This window comes from Morus notabilis, unplaced genomic scaffold, assembly GCF_000414095.1.
Source record: "Morus notabilis unplaced genomic scaffold, ASM41409v2 Scaffold1032, whole genome shotgun sequence".
In the NCBI taxonomy this organism is placed as follows: Eukaryota; Viridiplantae; Streptophyta; class Magnoliopsida; order Rosales; family Moraceae; genus Morus; species Morus notabilis.
Window position 1 is genome coordinate 84,782 of NW_010366892.1, and position 17,601 is coordinate 102,382.

Sequence of the window (17,601 nt, forward strand, 5' to 3'; positions counted from 1 at the left end):
TTCTAACAGAAGGGATATACGACAGTAGAAAATAATAATAGCCAAAAAGAATATCCTACAATGAATACTTTCTCCATATTCATCCAACTTGAGCTGTCGTACGAGATGCAGATGCTACGAAGATGGCTGACATTGTCGTTTTAGTACTCTTTGGTCTTCTTGTTGTTAGTTTACCACCTCGATAATATTATCCACAACTTCTACTAATTTGATCGGTAGCTATTTTGCGTCTTTTCCTAAAGGCTCCCATTGTCACTTTATAATCTATCTTTCAAGCTAAATTTGAATAAATGTTTTTCAATATTCTAATTAAGAACATATAACAAAATAAATAGTTAAATTATACATGTCTTTTCAAGCTAATAAACTACAATCACCGAATGTTTAAGCGACATAAGGAAAACTATCCTCGTTCAACGTCATAAACAACAAAGAAATTTCCGTTTCTTAAGTTTTAAGAAAAAGAAAGAGAGTGAAGCTTGTTTTTGCGTAATATAACAACATATAGAGCATTTATGTATCTATTTTCATGGGTGATTTTATATTTCTATGTGCACCTAATTACTCTTGGAAAAAGTGCAAGGATGGTTGGGGTGAGAAAATCAGTGAAATAAAAAGAGCTTGAAAGAACTAATTGGATGTCCTTCAACCTTATAAATTTTAATCCGTCCAATATGAAGGCGTTAAAAGATCGAATTCTAATCAAACACAATACGAGTATGGGGGGCATATGATTCCCTTCTGATGGTTTTCCTCGTCTACGTTATGTGAGTAGTTTTTTTTTATTCTTTTTATTCTCTTCTCGATTTTATTTTCCTCTTTACCAAACACATTAGGGGTCATAGCAAATTATCATAAAATCAATCTTCATGTAACCCACCTAATTAAATTATCCTGCTACTTGTCACTCTCCAAAAAGTTCCACATCTCTAAAAATTAAGCTTAATTTAGGCCCCGTTTATTTCGCTGATTCGAGTTTTGCTACAGTAAAAAGCTCTCACAAACAGTCACATCTAACTTTTTTGCTACAGTTAAAAGCTCTCACATAATATCATATTTTAACTCGAATTAAAAACTCAAATCAGTAAACTAAATAAGTCTTAACTCGCTGATCTTTTAACACGTCAAATATGGGCCTTCTCACATACCTAATCCATATCCACATCAAAACGATTCGTTGCCTTAACTTTATATCGATATAATAAGCTGGACCCAAAGCCAAACCATTTCCAAGGCTCTAAATTACTATCAATGGCTTGTCCAAATAGTTTAAACGTCCAAGTCAAAGCCTCTGCATACTGTGCCCTACTAGCCTTTAGTAAGCAAGTATTGCTAAATTTGTGGTGGCTTATGGACCTAGTACTTGCTATGCTTGTGTTAAAAAAACTAGTAAGCTTACCATGTGACACGCTGCATGCTGCTTGCAAAGTTTTCAAGGACCTACAAGAACTTTGGTTTTGACTGTCGGTCTCATTTGTTTCGCTCGTTCAGATCGAGTCATGTGAGATATTAAAGGCTTATTCATTTATACTTAAATTTAAAAAAAATTTAAATTCAAATTATAATTTTATTTAAGTTCATATTCTTTTGTAAAATTTGAGTTTTAACTTGAGTTTAAGTTTCCTCTTCAACTCAAGTTCCTAAACTTAAACTCAAGTTCCTAAACTCAAACTCAAGTTAATAAACAGTATTTTTTCTATTCTTAAAAACGCTATAACTTTTTCATTTTACTTCTGATGTAGATGATTCTTTTTTTTATGCGTTCACAATGAAAAGACGAATAAAACCCCACATATATACCCTATTAAAATTTTTCATCATCATTGAATTTTTATTAAAATACTATCTTAAGTTTTGACTCACCCAAACACAAACTCAAAAAGATTCTCATCTCAAACCATAATTCAAATGTACACAACTAAACACAAAACTCAAGTTACAACTTCAACTCAAATTATAACTCAAATTTAACTCAAGATCTAACTTAAGTCATCATAACTTAAAAATGCAACTGAACAAGCCCTAAAACAATACAGTAGAAACAATTGAATCTAAATGTTTATAAAAGAAAATGTTGTAGCAAAATTTGAGTTGTGATTCGAGCATGAACGGGCTTAGTGAATTGAAATTACTTTTGATAAATAATTGAAAAATATGGCCGTATTTACTCGATAAATATGAAACTTACTCGGTAAATATCATATATTAACAGAAAAGACTGGGCCTTTTTTTTTTTTGACGAAAATTTTTTGTTGTTGTTGTTGTTCGTTTTCCCTGAAAATGGGTCAATTTACTGAATCGTCGTAGTCACATATTTTTTTTCCTCAACATTGTATTTTATATTTTGAATACCTAAATACCGAACTAGTAGAGAGAGTACTAGTGCTGCTGAGAAGTAATTGGTGGTTGCCTTCTTACTAGTTTGCGAGGACAAACTGTTACTCATCTACTCATTCATTCAATTATTTACCATTAGAAGAAAAAAAAAATGATCTGTCATTTAATTCAGCTAGCTACCACATTTGCCTAAAGTCCTGATGATAGTAAATTGGACTAGTCCTTGCTGCCATATTCCAAGCTAACACTGTGGCACCTCATTAATGCATTACTTCACCAAACGCATTTAAATGTCATTTCACTTTTCGTGCTCAGTTTTGTGTCTTGCATTTATAACACTCACAAAGTTTGTCAGCCCAATTTGTATATACAGATGATTTTAAGTTATATATATGTTGGCACAAATACTGTGTATACATATGTATATATATGTGTGTGTGTGTGTGTGTGCAATATATGTTTTTTTGACGGGATATTCCAATCCCAAACCCTATATATTCACAGACACAATCACAAACACAATACGCATATTATATATTTGATTCTGTAATTATAGTATCAAGACCTTCAGAATGCAATTACTGCTTGAAATTAACTCATCTGTTACTAGTATGGATGCCATAAATTTTGGCTTCAGAGGCTTCGTAATAATATCTGTTAATGTCAGGCTAATCTGCATAATTAGTAACTTTTAATAATATTGCTCTTTTATCACTCTTTCAATCACGTGATTGATTAACATCAGACACACACTCACTCACATACTCTTGATCAGTTTGGTGCATGGTTAGTCTTGGTCTTGATGGCCATGGTCATGAGAGCTGTGCACGGTCCGGATCAAACCGCTGGTTTAAACCGGACCCTCAGTTTTAGATTGCCGATCCAGTCTCATCTTACTAATAATTTGTTTAGTTTGGATTTTTAAAAACCGTTATTAATAATCCGGTCTGAGTGGACGTTTGGTTCATTGACTCAGAATCATGATTTAGAACTATTCTCGTTTTACATGTGTTTTTTGTGAGAGAAAACACTGCAGAGAATCATGAATCATGATTCAGAATCAGGAACAAATATATGAAACAAACAGTTTTGATTTGAGACCGAATCTGACTGTGAACATTTTTTATGGCCATGATCATAATGGTTTACTTTTGGTAGCTGATTTGCTAAGTAAAGAAGGATTATTGTTGCCACTCTACTTCCCATATCTTCTTAATTCTCACATTTAAAATCAATCTCCGGGCCCACCGATAAAATAGAAAAGAATTTAACTTAATTTTACTTAAAAGATGGGTCTGATTTTTACCGTCATTCTCAATCAGTGCACAACTTAATGACCGGGCATGGGTTGTAAAGTGGATTGTTAACCTTGGGCATATCTTGAAAGAAAAGGAAGGAGTGGCATATTTCCCACTGCATCAACCCATCTGGCGGTAATTGGTAGCTAATTGATGCGTAATATCTGGAGATAAGATGGATATATAATTAAATTCGTTCTATATATTATAAATAGTGATGCAAGGGAGTATTTATTTCTCACCAAAAAATTAAAAATATTTAGCACCAAGCAATAACACAAGGCTTTGGAGAATCAAGGACTTGAAGGGAAAATAAAGGCAATTCCTTTAAATAAAAAATATAATTCTTAAGTATCTGTTTATACCTTTAATTTGTAAATAGCAAATATATTATGTTCATCTGTTGTATTCTCCATAAATGAGTTTCGGTTGCTCATAATGCACGCAGGATAACATCCAGGACTCGACGTAAATTAGTATAGGGCTAGACAGAGATAGAGGGAGAGAGAGAAAGAGAGAGCAGGCTTCAGCTTATCCTTTTGAAGAATTCTAAATCTACAAGCAACGTTTTTTATGAACATTAATTCTAAGCAACACTTTATAATGCCACCTCAAAATTTTCATAGTGCCATTTCTTGGTTGGTAAAATATATGGTTTTAAATTTTTCATGGATATAACGTCCTTCTGAGTAGTGAGTAATATTTAATACATGAAGTTAATTGCTGAACTCTTTTTTGGCTTGAATGAATTAGTCATGGTATTTGGTACTGCAAGTTACCAAACCCTTAAATTAATATTACTAACTCAAAAGATAAATAGTTCTAAACATAGAAGAGCGCCGTATACGTGGACATCTTTTGGCAGTACCAGTATAAAAGCAAATGATCTATATTTAGGGTCCGTTTAGTTTGTTAATTTGAGTTTTTAATTCGAGTTGAGATGTGACTTTATGTGATAGTTTTTTACTGTAGTAAAAAATTAAATGTGATTGTTTCTAATAACTTTTTATTGTAACAAAACTTAACTTCTAAACTCAAATCAGTAAAATGAACAAACCCTTAATATTTTTCATTTCAGCTTAAGGAATATATACAAGTAAAGATAAAATAGCACTACTTCAAGCTGTGAAAATAAGGAGGAAATAAAAAGATCTTAAAGCACTAAAAATAAAGTGTTATCGTCGTTATATGTCAACGTCGACCATATACCGTTTATGATAAGGCCTTTATTTGAATGGAATAACAATCATATAACTAATTTATTGATATTACTTGTTTCTGGTATCACACATATTGTTGAACGAACTCCACACAGCGTAAAAAGAGCGCTTTTTAGAAAAAACAGTCAAACAAAAGCAGACAAAAAAGAAAGTGATCGACAAAACATAGAGACGAGGAAAATATTAATCTTCATTATTTTCTTTTCTGGACGCATAAACATACTGAAATGTAAACTCTTACATAAACTTTAGGGAAGAAAAAAGAAAAAAAGAAGAAAATTCTCACATAACTCATCATCTTCTTACTTCTAAACCACTAAACACTTACATATAACGTCTCTGCATGCTTAACTTATAATAATAACGAACACCGTAAACAAGTAACACATGAGATAAATGTTCACTTTTTTTTTTCCCCCCCTAAGTCCTTCAAGGGAAAGGAACAACCCCACCAGGACCAATGCCAGTGCCAGCACCAGCGCCACCAACACCACCGCCACCTCCACCTCCAAGTCCACCAGCACCGCCTAGTCCTCCGAATCCGCCAATGCCACCGCCACCACCGAGGCCACCGCCAAGACCGCCGCCTCCGCCAACTCCAGCGCCAAATCCGCCAAACGGAAGCCCGTTGGCCCCAAGACCAGAGTAACCGCCGACTCCGCCGTAGGTGAGGAAGTTCTTCTGGTCGTTGAGTCCGGCGTCCTTCTTCGCCGGCGTAGCTGCAGGCACATTTCTAGCGGTGGCGTGAACCACGGCCAGAGCAAGAACGAGGGCAATGCACCACTTTGTAGCCATCTTAACTAATTTCTATCTGTATAACTCTCTTCTTAATTCTCTCTCACTCTAACACTTACTCTCGGTGAGTGTTGTTACCCGAAGGACACATGGGGATCGCTTTTTATAGCCAAAAATTGAGCGGTGGAGGACAGTTGTGAGTAGTAAATAGGGTTTAATGTGCTTCGCAGGGGGTTTGCTAGCTGCCTTAAGTTTTCCTACCTTTAAACAAGAGCTTGGTAATTAACCATGAGATAATGATTATTACTAAATAGTTTTTAACTAGTTTTAGACGTTCATATAGAAAATTCAAGACCCCACATATTATTACACAATAAGTACTACTCACACGTACAGTTTGACAATATGCATGCAGACAAATGCTACCTGGTTTAAAGTAGAACTAATAATATTGATTACCATGAGTGTTGTTAATCATTTTTATAGGTATAATTGTGAAAGTTTAGAGGATTAAAAACCAAACTTAATTCCATATATCACATGGAATTAGACTGGATGGATAAATAGTCCTTGCAAGCTATAGACGGCCTGTTGGGTAGGGTTGTTGGCCGTGCATTGATGCCGAGGATGTTTTGTCACAGACTCACAGTTGGAAACTGTACGGATTTATTTATTACCGCTAGATAAGTAGATAGTAAAGGTTCATTCATATATATATATATATATAGACATGTAAATTTGATATAAGATATTGACGCGATAACTTTTTAAATCTATGTAATTTTCGGCTTTTCACCGTATATATTTGATCTTTATGGATTATTAAGACTCCGATTTTTTATGCTTTGGGAAAAATATTGATTTCCCTAAAAAAACTATAGTAACAAATATCAATTTTTCGGAGGTAAAAAAAAAAAACAGTGGCTTTTTTGGTCTTCTTCCAATATCATTTCACCCTTTGGTGATTTGAGCCCATCCAATAAAGTGTGGAATTAAATGATCAGCAGCACTTTCCCGGTTCTGGGGGTCACCTCTCAGCTTGCAGTGACTATTTTTAGTTATTATGGTAATGGGTTTGATTGGGCCACATAGATCAAACACAGTACTTAAATACTGTCAAAATCATTTTTCAAACAACAAAATGGGAAAAAAAAAAAAAAGATTAGACAATGTATTGCGCTCATCTTAACTCATGATCTCTTTAGTTTTGTATGATCATGCATTCTCCTAAAATTCTACCCTTTTAAGTTAAAGTGATAACAAAAATCTTATAGCGTTAGAAAAAGATAATAAATCTTTATGCTCCTTCATTAGAAGGGTATTCCACTAGATTTCCATAATTAACCTAGGTGAAAATTTGTCGCTATGTGACGCATTGGAAAAGTTTGTATAATTTAGTCGTTTTTTTAAAGGGAAAAAAAAATTCATACAACAACGTGTAATGTATCTTTCCTGAAAAGTCATCATGTGGTAATTTTCTTGTACTTTCCAAAGTCGACGATGGATAAAATCATAAAAGCTAACTGATCGGCCGGACAATATTGTGTGATGTTGCATAAATTTCTTCAACCAAAACGGGATGGTGTTGATTCAAATATGCATGCCTCCTCCATATTATAGAACTATCATTATAGGCACAGATTGAATGAGTTAGATCTGCCATCAATCTCTCCAATAGTACGAGTAGAAATACGAAACTAATACCAATATTATAAACACGTGGGAGATATGTCGACTAATTAAGAACATTTTTAGTTGTAGCTGTTTTTTTTTTTTTTCTTTAGGATTTACTTTGTTTTGTTGTGTGTGTGTGTGTGTGTGTGTATATATATATATATATATATTAATATATATATATATAATTTTTTAATCAGTATGTGGAATGAATTAACACGCCAACATTTTAAAACGTATAACATAAACACGCGCATATAAACCCCAGCTCTTTTATTTTATTTTTTTTAAGAGGGGATCAATAATCACGTTTTATTATTATGCTCCCTCCATTTGTGATTAATTATATCCTCCCACGAAATGGTCAAGAGAGGATATAGTGCGATTGGAAAAGAGTCTTTTTCCTTCAATAATTAGCTATTGTAAAAGAAAAATGTTATATACGTAACCTCATTCTTACTTATAACCTACAATATAATCTTCTTAAATATTTGATATAATTTGTTTATAGGTTCCGAATTTTTTTAATAAAAAAGAAAAGTGTCTCAGTTTTGATTTATGTGAAATTTGGAGAAGTGGTACAAGGAATAAACGACATTAATGGCCAAAATGTCTCATGAGTTATAACTTTTCTTGGTTCTTCTAATTAACTCGGCAACGGTGGCAAGTCAAGCAATCATCAGGTGTAGTAGTTTGCAGCCATGGTACTGCTCTGGCCAACGGACCAGAGGTTTCATGGAGAGAAGATAAATGGTGACTGGTGACCGGTGAGAGCAAGGAAATATATATAAATTTGGCATGGTCAATTGCCTTGGCAATTACTAAACCAGCCTGGCACGGCATCTCTCTCTCTATATAAATTTGGCACGGTCAATTGCCTTGGCAATTACTATACCAGCCTGGCACGGCATCTCTCTCTCTCTCTCTCTCTCTCTCTCTCTCTCTCTCTCTCTCTCTATCTTCATTTAATTAAAGACATATATAAACAGTACAATTCTGTGGACAAATACTAAGGCAGAGAAATGGGAAAAGAAAAAAGAGAAAAAAAGAAAAGGGACAAGTACACTAGAAAGCAAAGTCGCACACACAACTAATTTAACTAGAAAACACGGAGCTAGTGCTCACGAAATTAAATAAACTATAGAGATTCAAGGGAGTACTGGAAAAGAACCGAAATGATCACCGGTGGATCCGCCAGAGCCACCAACACCAGGGAATATCCCCGAACCACCGGGTCCGCCAAAGCCGCCACCAAAACCGGCCGGTCCAGTATCAAATCCGCCAAAGACACCCATGCCAGAATTCGTGGGGTCGCCGCAACCATTTCCGGCAAATCCTCCGAGGATGAAGTTCTTTTGGTCGCTGAGGCTGGGATCTTCAGGCACATTTCTCGCTATACTAGTGTGAACAATTGATACATGACCACATGAGCTTTGCCATTTTCTTTTTTACTCTCTCCCTAGCCAGCTGGCTATCTTGTTTTCTTTGGTGATTTGTTGCAGCCATTGGATTATCTCTTTTTATACAGCGATTGAAAACCTGTGTTGTTATAACAACTGTTGATTGTTTTGAATGGGGGTTAAGTTTGCCAGGTCATACAAGTTCATCGTTGCATTCAAACCGGAGACAATGTTTGATTGCTGAAACCAGCTAATATCGAGAGTGAAGAATTTGATGATCAGTATTCAGTACTTAGGAATATGTTGGCAAAAAAACATACCTCTACACCTAAATGAACGGAAACAAAAATAACAAAAAAATAAAAAAGATAAAGATTTAGATAGTTCAAAAAAAATTCCTAGGTCAACGAAAGATAGAGAAAAATTTATTAACCGTTTCAGAATTACACACTTAATAAATTTTCTCACTCTCTGTACCCAAAACCTCTTACACCCTTGCCTATCTCTCTCTACAATTTTCTCTCTCTCTCTCTCTCTCTTTCTCTCTCTCTCTCTCAAAAGGAGGCAGTCTGTCTTTACACTTTTTTCTGAACACACACATAAAGCCTTACACAAAATACTTATTTATAGACTCCTAATAAACCATAAAATAACATTTGCCCAAAAACTAAAAAGAGTAACTTACCCAAAAATACAAAATAGTAACTTTCTCAAATATAATTTGAGTCACTTACCTAACAATCTCTACCTTGACTCAAATTCTCTCAACTCACTCAATTGGGTATCCAATCTCAACAACCATCATAGCACTGATGATGCAAACTTCAACAAGAATAAACATCTGTCAAATTCAAACTCTTATCAAACTTGACATGAAGAACTGTCTTCTTCTTCTTCTTCAAAGCATCTTCATTGCCACAAGACTGTCTTCTTCTTCTTCTTCTTCAAAGCATCTTCACTGCCACAAGTCTTCACCATCGTGCCTTTATTGTCTTCAACTATTGTCAACATTTTGTTGCACTCTTTTACTCCTGGAGCTTCTTTTATAACAAAAGAAGACTCTTCTTGGCATGGTTACTACTGCAGTCGACACATCATCTACAATCAACATCGTCTTTTCAACTAAAAGTGTAGTCATCAAAGTCTCATATGATTTGGATAGAGAGGCCAACAAAATTGCTGCTTTTCTTCCTCATCAATTTTGACCTCTACACTTAACAATTGAGTTAAGCGTTAACAATTGAGTTATGCAGTTATTAAAATTACTTATATGATCCTTAACATCAGTTTCCTCATCCATTTTTAACTCATACAATTGCTTCTTCAAATATAATCTATTTGTTAGGGATTTCGATATATAAACTTTTTCTAATTTTTTCCATAACTCAAAAGAAGATGTTTCATTCATAATATTATATTTCAATTCAAGAGCCAAACTTAAACGAATAGTGCTTACCGTTTTTGTTTCCAGTTCTTCACAATCTTCATCTTTCATCTTTTTAGGCGTATTTCCTTGTAGTACGCAGATGGTGAATTACTTTTTCTATCAAACCGCTCAATCTGCTCAAACTTTATCTCAGACATCATCTTGACTTTTTCTTCTTTAAATCTTCACATGGCGCTAATACCAGTTGTTGGGAGAAAAAACACACCCTTACACCCACGAAGCAGTAAACTGAAACAAAAATAACAGAAAAATAGAGAAGGCAAAGATTTAGGTGGTTCGGAAAAATTTCTTGTCCATGGAAGAGGGAGAAAATTCACTAACAATTTCAAAATTACACACTCAACAAACTTTCTCTCTCTACCCAAAACCCCTTACACCCTCACTTTTCTCTCTCCTCACTTTTCTCTCTTTCTATCTCTCTCTCGAAAAGAAACATTCTGTCTCTACACTTTTTTCTGAGTACACATATAAAGTCTTACACAAAACACTTATTTATAAACTTCTAATAAACTATAAAATAACCACTACCCAAAAACTGACAACAATAACTTACTTAAAAATACAAAATAGTAACTATCTCAAAACTAATTTGAGTCACGGAATACCTACTCGAATGTAATTTATATTCTTAAATAACTAAATTGTGATTGTGAGCAATATAGTACTTATTAATACTCGTACACATTTTTCAAATTCAAAACCACCACGATTTGTTTAAGTGCATATCATTAATCTAGTCTATTGAAATTGTTAAACAGCTGGTACGTATACTTCTTTTTTAAAAAAAAATTTGAATCAATAAAACTCTTTAAAAAAAGAAAAGGGCTTTGGAGATTCAAAATCATGGTTTCTTTTTGTCATTTAAAATTTGTGCTCAACAACAACTGAGAAAGATTTCCACAGTAGACAGTACATTTGACCTGGATACGGGCATGCATTTTTAAGTGGAGTAGCTAGTGTCCGTACATGGTCCATTAACAATGCCACAAATGTGTTTGGTCAAGGGAAAAGGTCGATATAAATGCATTGTCAGATGGTTTGCTGAGCGCTGTTACTATTCCTAACTTAATCTATCGTTTTTAAACTGCCACTTTGATTTTTCAACTACACAAGAATTCAACTTTTATTCCAAGCAAATAGCATTCCTATTTTTTGTACACTTAAGAAAAGAAATAGAATAAAGTCGCTTTTTGTTTTTTCTTGTGCATGCTATTAGTTGGCATTTGACCTAAGTCTTATAGAATCGGGTACTGAACATTCTGGAGAAAACAAAACAATTATCAGTTTATTTGTAGGCTTCTAATTAGGATGTGTAGAAAAATGGAGAACAACGAGAAAGGAGGTGGGTGGGAATTAACCGGTTTATAATAATGGCCGGAATTTTAGGAGAAGGAATTATGGTCGTTTTTCCTGATTTAAACGGAAAATTCATGTAATATTAACGCCTTTCTTCTTCTCTTCCCGCCAGACTATTGTGTTGTCGATCGGCAACCCTCGGCGGTGAAGGCACATCTTTACCAAGTTTAACATAAAAAACAACATTGCAATGGAAAATTATTTTTGTCCTTCAAATTAATCAATAATGTTAACTAATAAATGACAAATGTATTATCCCCTAAAAAACCAAATTTATATTTTTAATATCAAAATTTTATAAATTTAAGGAAAAATCTAAATTATCCCCAAAATTAGTTCTAAATTCAAACCTAAACCTATATTCCAAACTCTCCAATTTTCTTCCCCAAGTAATTATTTGCTACTTCAACTTGCGCTGAATGGATGGAAAGAACTATACAAAATGATCACTTTTAAACTTTTTATTTAGAATTTGTGTTTAATTTAACAATTAAGATTAAGAGTGTTCATCGGTTTGGTTGGATAGTTTTTATGCCCTAAAAATAACCGAACCGAAGGTTCAATTATAGCTACGTCACCAACCGAAACCGACCGATTTATAGTGGGTAACCAAATTAAAACCGTCCAAACACCGTCAGTTTTAGTTTGGTTAAACCGTCAAATTTATAGGTATACTTTTTTTTAACTTTATATTATATATTAAAATATTTTAAGATATATTTATTTACACAACTCAAATCATGTTAAGAGAAAAACACTAGAATAAAAAAGAAATTTAAATTTTTTTTGTTACATTTAAATTTTATAAGCTGTAGGAGTCTTGAGTTGAAATGAATAAAAACTTAGGCCTCATTCATTTTACCAATTTGAGTTTTTAATTCTAATTTTAATACAGTTAAAAACTCTTACAAAAATCACGCCTAACTTTTTCTACAACTGTAAAAAATTCACATAAAATCACATATCAACTCGAATCTGAATAGGCCTTAAACTTAAACAACTCATGTCAAAGAGCCCAAACATAAAGCCAACTAGAAATGCCTTATTTACAATTCTTTTTTTTTTTCCTTTTTTTTTTATTGTTTTCCTTTTTTTTTCTTTTTTTCTTTTTTTTTCTTTTTTTGATTTTTTTCTTAATCGATCCTTGACTACAGTTCGATCCCTCAGTGCTGCAAAGTTTTTTTTTCCTTCATCGAGTATTGCAATTTTTTTTTCATCAATCCCTTAGTGCTGTAAAGTTTATTTTTTTTATTTTAAGTAACAACTTCAGTTTTAACTGAACCAAACAAACCCCAAACTGAAACTGAATCGTGTATTGAAACGGTCGGTACGATTTTAAAACCAATTTATTTGGTTCTTATTCGGCTCAGTGGAAATAAGTTCGGTTCTCAGATGGGTCGGACAAAAGGTCAGTTTTTTACGGTTGAACATCCCTAAATTTATGATTTGTGTTTAATTTAACAATATTGTCAATCTGTCCATAAAAATGATTATTGAGTAATATCATTTCGGATATATCTTTTTATGTGGATGGTTATAAAATTGTATAATTAATTTTAAGGGTGATTAATAAAAGGGAAAAAATACTATTACGGGTTGTTTTATATATTTGCGTGTAAATATCATAACAAGTGCATAATTGATAAGAAGAAGAAGGACTGGACTTCAACTTGTGCTGAATGGACTAGCCCAGTCTCGATAGCTTGCAGCAGGCGGTGGTCATAACGTAGATGGATTGTACTCAAACTGGCCCATAAATTGAACCCTTAAAACAAAATAGGCAAAAATCGACCACTTTGTTTTTTTGTTTTGTTTGTTTTTGTTTTTTTTTTTGTTTTTTTTTTTTTTGCTAGGAGGGAGAATAAACTTTGGGAGTTGTGTCTATTGAGAAATCCTTAGTAAGTCTCTCCTCAAAGAAAAAAGCTCACAAAAACATGAATTTTTTGTGAAAAAATCACTTTGATATCTTGTATTTTCCAAAAAATATAAATTTTGATTTTATGCATTAACATATTGCCTTCAAGTTTTAAAAATGAATTATTTTAGTATCCTAAAATCAAATTTTCGAACTGTAAGTTATAAGCTTATCCCTTTTTTCCCGTTTATGTCAAATTTTTGAACTATTAATTATGTGCTCATCCCTTTTTTCCTCTTTTTTTAGGGGTCTAAATTAGGGAAAAAATACTGAAAATATTTTCTGTTGATATTTGGAGACATGAATAACATTTATTTATATTTGGTCTTTTTCTCCAATTTCGAACCATTAAAAGAAAAAGATAAAAAGGATTGGAAAAGACACTTACTTACCAAAAACAGTTTCATATATCAGGATGACATTTTAAAAACTTCAAGATATATACCATTTACAAGGTACTAAAGCGATTTTCTAAAAAATAAAAATAAATAAATAAGAGAGTACATCAAATGTTTTTTTTTCCCTCTCTTTCTGTTTTTTTTTTTTTTTCTTTTTCTTCCTTGATTTGCTTTCTAAAAAAGAATCACGCACCTCCGAAACCCAGTAAAAGACGAATTGCGGTTAAACGTACTCCACTGAATTTCATGAAAAAAAAAAAAAAAAAAAAAAAAACATTAGTGATTTTTAGAGTTAAACAAGGAGTCGGAGACCATTCAACCAGTATATATAAGCACATAGATATAGAAATACAGCTTCATCTCTATAATCCCTGCGACAAAGCCAGAAAATCGAAATACGAAATCTGACATGTTAATAATGGCTTCTTCTAAGGTTACTGCTTTTACAGCAATTTTCTGTGTTACATTGCTTTTGTCTTCAGGTCAGATTCCTCCCTATTATTATTATTATTATTTTATTTGAATCTACCTTAACATATATATTTTACACATCATTCTCTCTCTCTCTCTCTCTCTCTCTCTATATATATATATATATATATATAAGGCCCGTTCACTTCGTGCCTTACACTAGGTGAACTCGAGTTTTTTTTTTGGGCTGAAATACGCGTTCGTTTACTCAAATTCGAGTAATAACTTGAGTAGGTAAACTTTACCGTTCCCTCAAACGCTTATTACTCGAGTCATGTTCTACAATGTAAATTCCTGCTTTTCTAACATTTCTTCTCGTTGGAGAAAGCTTATGCCTACTGTGCAAAAAGCTTATGCGACTCCCCTCATTTAATTAACACATTCTTCCCTTATTCCCATCTCTAACCTTAATCTTCTTCTTCTCCGTTCACGTTCACTAAAAGAAAGTAAATACCAACAAATTAAACCACCATTTTTCTCTAAACTCCTCTTCTCTTCGCTTTGAACCCTAAACTAAAAAAATCCAGTTCTTATTCACAGTTCACAACACCCAAACCCAATCAAATCGAAGAAATCACATTGACTCAGTCGTCGTCGTGAAGCATCCCCGTCGGAAGCACTTCTCCGCCTCCGCCATAGCACATCACCTAGTTGCGGAGCCCTCCGCTCTTGCCGTTGGCTGACACGAGCAAGAAAAACTCTCTCATTTATTTAGAAAAAAAACCAGAGCATCATTGTGGGAGAAAGCCTCTGAATGCCTGGGTTTGATTCATAACGTAAATGTTTGGAGGTCCGACACGATGGGGAAGCGACTTCGTTTGGTTTGCCAGTTGGCGACGCGATTGGCTGGGTTCGAGAAGTGGGCGGAGCGATTGGTTAGGTTCGCGAAATAGGCGGCAGAATTGGGAGGCTTGGCTGGGTTCGGAGGTGCAGTGGGGTTGTGGGTGGGGATGAGGATGGACGGCGGGATATTGGGTAAGGATGGGCTGCGGGGTCACATATTTGACTGTGAAAACTGATAAGGTTTGGGTTTAATTTTTCGGTCTGCAACTGCAAGTAAAGCCAAGAGGAAGAAGAAGATTTTTTTTTTTTGGGTTTTTTATGATAAATATATTTCTTAATTGAATTTATATCAATTAATTGGAGTTTAGTATTTGTGCAAGTGAACACAAAGTTCAAGTTTCAAAAGTTAAATTAGTCAACACCTAAACACTAAACTCCAAATTTCAAATTACACTCAAATCTTTTGAAACTCAAATCTAGTTTTTTAACTTAAATCATACAATTTGAGTTAGTGAAGTGAACGTCCCATAATTTGTGCTTCATATATATTTTACATATCATTCTTTCTCTCTCTCTATATATATATAGTTTGTATTTCTCTAGCTAATTATTTGTACTCTATTTAATTATCTGATGGGTAAATGGCAGGATTTGGGGTTGCGCTGAATGTGCCAATAGCGTGCATAGGTGAATGTTCAAGGTTCAACGACTGCCATACGACATGCGTTTCGAGGAATTACCCCAAAGGAGGAGCCTGCATGGGATTTCGGGGCTCTATTATGCATTGTTGCTGTAACCGCGGACGACTTGGTGAAACTGCTGCATGGGATGTCCCATTTGCATAATGAAATATTATCGTCTAAGAATTTTACATTAGTAGTACTACTGCTGCAGTATTAATGCTCTTTAATTTTCTTTTTCCTGTTAATAATCTTCTTTATTTCAGCTGCTGTTGCCTTTAAATGTTTATCAAGATTCGTCAAGAATAATGTTTTTGTTTGTAGGTTCTCAATAGGTGGCAATGATCTTGTATAAATTGTAAAGTTTAATAGGTGACGAATAGTAACCATCGTCAAGTTGGCCTGTTTTTATATGTTTGAGTATTTTTATTATTATTATTATTATTATTTACGACGGTGAAATTACAACAAGATTCGAGCAAAAGTAAACATGACAAAAATAAATTACACCAGAAAAATGAGTTATTAAGTGGTTAATTCAGAAAAAAAAAAAAAAAGACTAGTGATTGCTAAGACGTGGAAAAAAAATTGCCTAATAAATTAATATGACAGTAAATAATACATTAATTAATATTTTAGTCTAAATCTATAAACTAAAACGAGTCATATATAATTTAAAATGCACTGCTGCAGTTCGACCGGGCATGCCGCATGTGCGTGCAATTGCTTAAAGAGCATGGAGTTCAATAAGTTGATTCAAGACACAATACATACATATAACATCAGAGATTAGTGGTAGAGGATAACAATCACCATCATGTGGACTTGTTTTTATAGTCAGCAATAGGTGACGAATAGTTTGGGAAAATGATAAAGCAATTAATTGGAAATTAAAATCATGATCAGACTGAAGAAACAAAAACCCAGCTTATATAAATTACTATAGGGTAAAGGAGTTGGTGTTAAATATTAGAGATATTTTTATCTTTTTTGCATGCATGGTTGACTATATATGCATATATAAACAATCACATACATAATCATTGTTTTAGCATATATATTATATGTATATACTATATGCATACATAAATCATTGGCTAAGATTAACCCATGAAATTTTACGGTGTAACAAAGACCAAAAAAAAAAAAATTAGTGGAGGGGATGGTAAAGATTAGATTATCACAGTCCGATTATTGTGCATATATAGACTTATTTCTTTCATGTATATATAAGTTGGCTAGCTAGTGTTCTGCTGCCAATAGAACACGTTACATATTATAGCTTGTCCATGCCTTATTTTAACGATCAACCATGTAAATAGCTCGAACAAATTAACAAATACACAACAAAATTAATTATATGGATTAGAATTCAGAGTTTTCTCACAAGCCATTACTAACTTAATTACCTGTTTGGACATGATATATATAGAACATGGTTGTTATATCCTCAAGGCTCAAGCTGTCAAGCATATGTATAAAACTTAATTCATATTTAATTCACGGCTCTTTGCTATGCCACGTATCATTTTGACATCATGATTTCCCAAGAATGGCAAAGCTAAATAAACCAAAATCAGCGCTCACTCCCAAATGATGTGTTGCCTTTCTTGGCATAAAACAAGTGGATGACAAGTGTGTGTGTTTTTTTTTTTTTTTTTTTTTAGCGAAAGTGGGTGACACATGTTTTTCGTTTTTTCTTATTCTGTTTGTATTTCGATCGACCTATTCAAGAGCTTCTAATCTATGGTTTTTTTTTTTTTTTGTTGCTAATTTTTAGAAATTTCCTTTTCTTTCCTAGTAAGTTATCGTGTCAACGTTAATGTTCACATTACAGTACAAAAATCAAGCTTTAATACAATGATATAATATATTTTAACATTATTT

At 33.4% G+C, this 17,601-nt stretch overlaps 2 protein-coding genes across 2 annotated transcripts; both read right to left on the reverse strand.

Annotated features, from left to right (window-relative positions):
• Window positions 1-5,021: 5,021 nt before the first annotated feature.
• Window positions 5,022-5,715, reverse strand: LOC21398272 (glycine-rich protein 5). The gene has a single exon (XM_010111375.2). The coding sequence runs from the start codon at window positions 5,648-5,650 to the stop codon at window positions 5,285-5,287; it is 366 nt and encodes a 121-aa protein (XP_010109677.1). The 5' UTR covers window positions 5,651-5,715; the 3' UTR covers window positions 5,022-5,284.
• A 2,697-nt stretch (window positions 5,716-8,412) lies between these two features.
• On the reverse strand, window positions 8,413-9,642 carry LOC112094134. The gene is made up of 3 exons (XM_024174308.1): window positions 9,589-9,642; window positions 9,438-9,505; window positions 8,413-8,662 (listed from the first exon to the last, which is right to left on the reverse strand). The coding sequence occupies exons 1-3, from the start codon at window positions 9,640-9,642 to the stop codon at window positions 8,413-8,415; spliced, it is 372 nt and encodes a 123-aa protein (XP_024030076.1).
• Window positions 9,643-17,601: the final 7,959 nt, after the last annotated feature.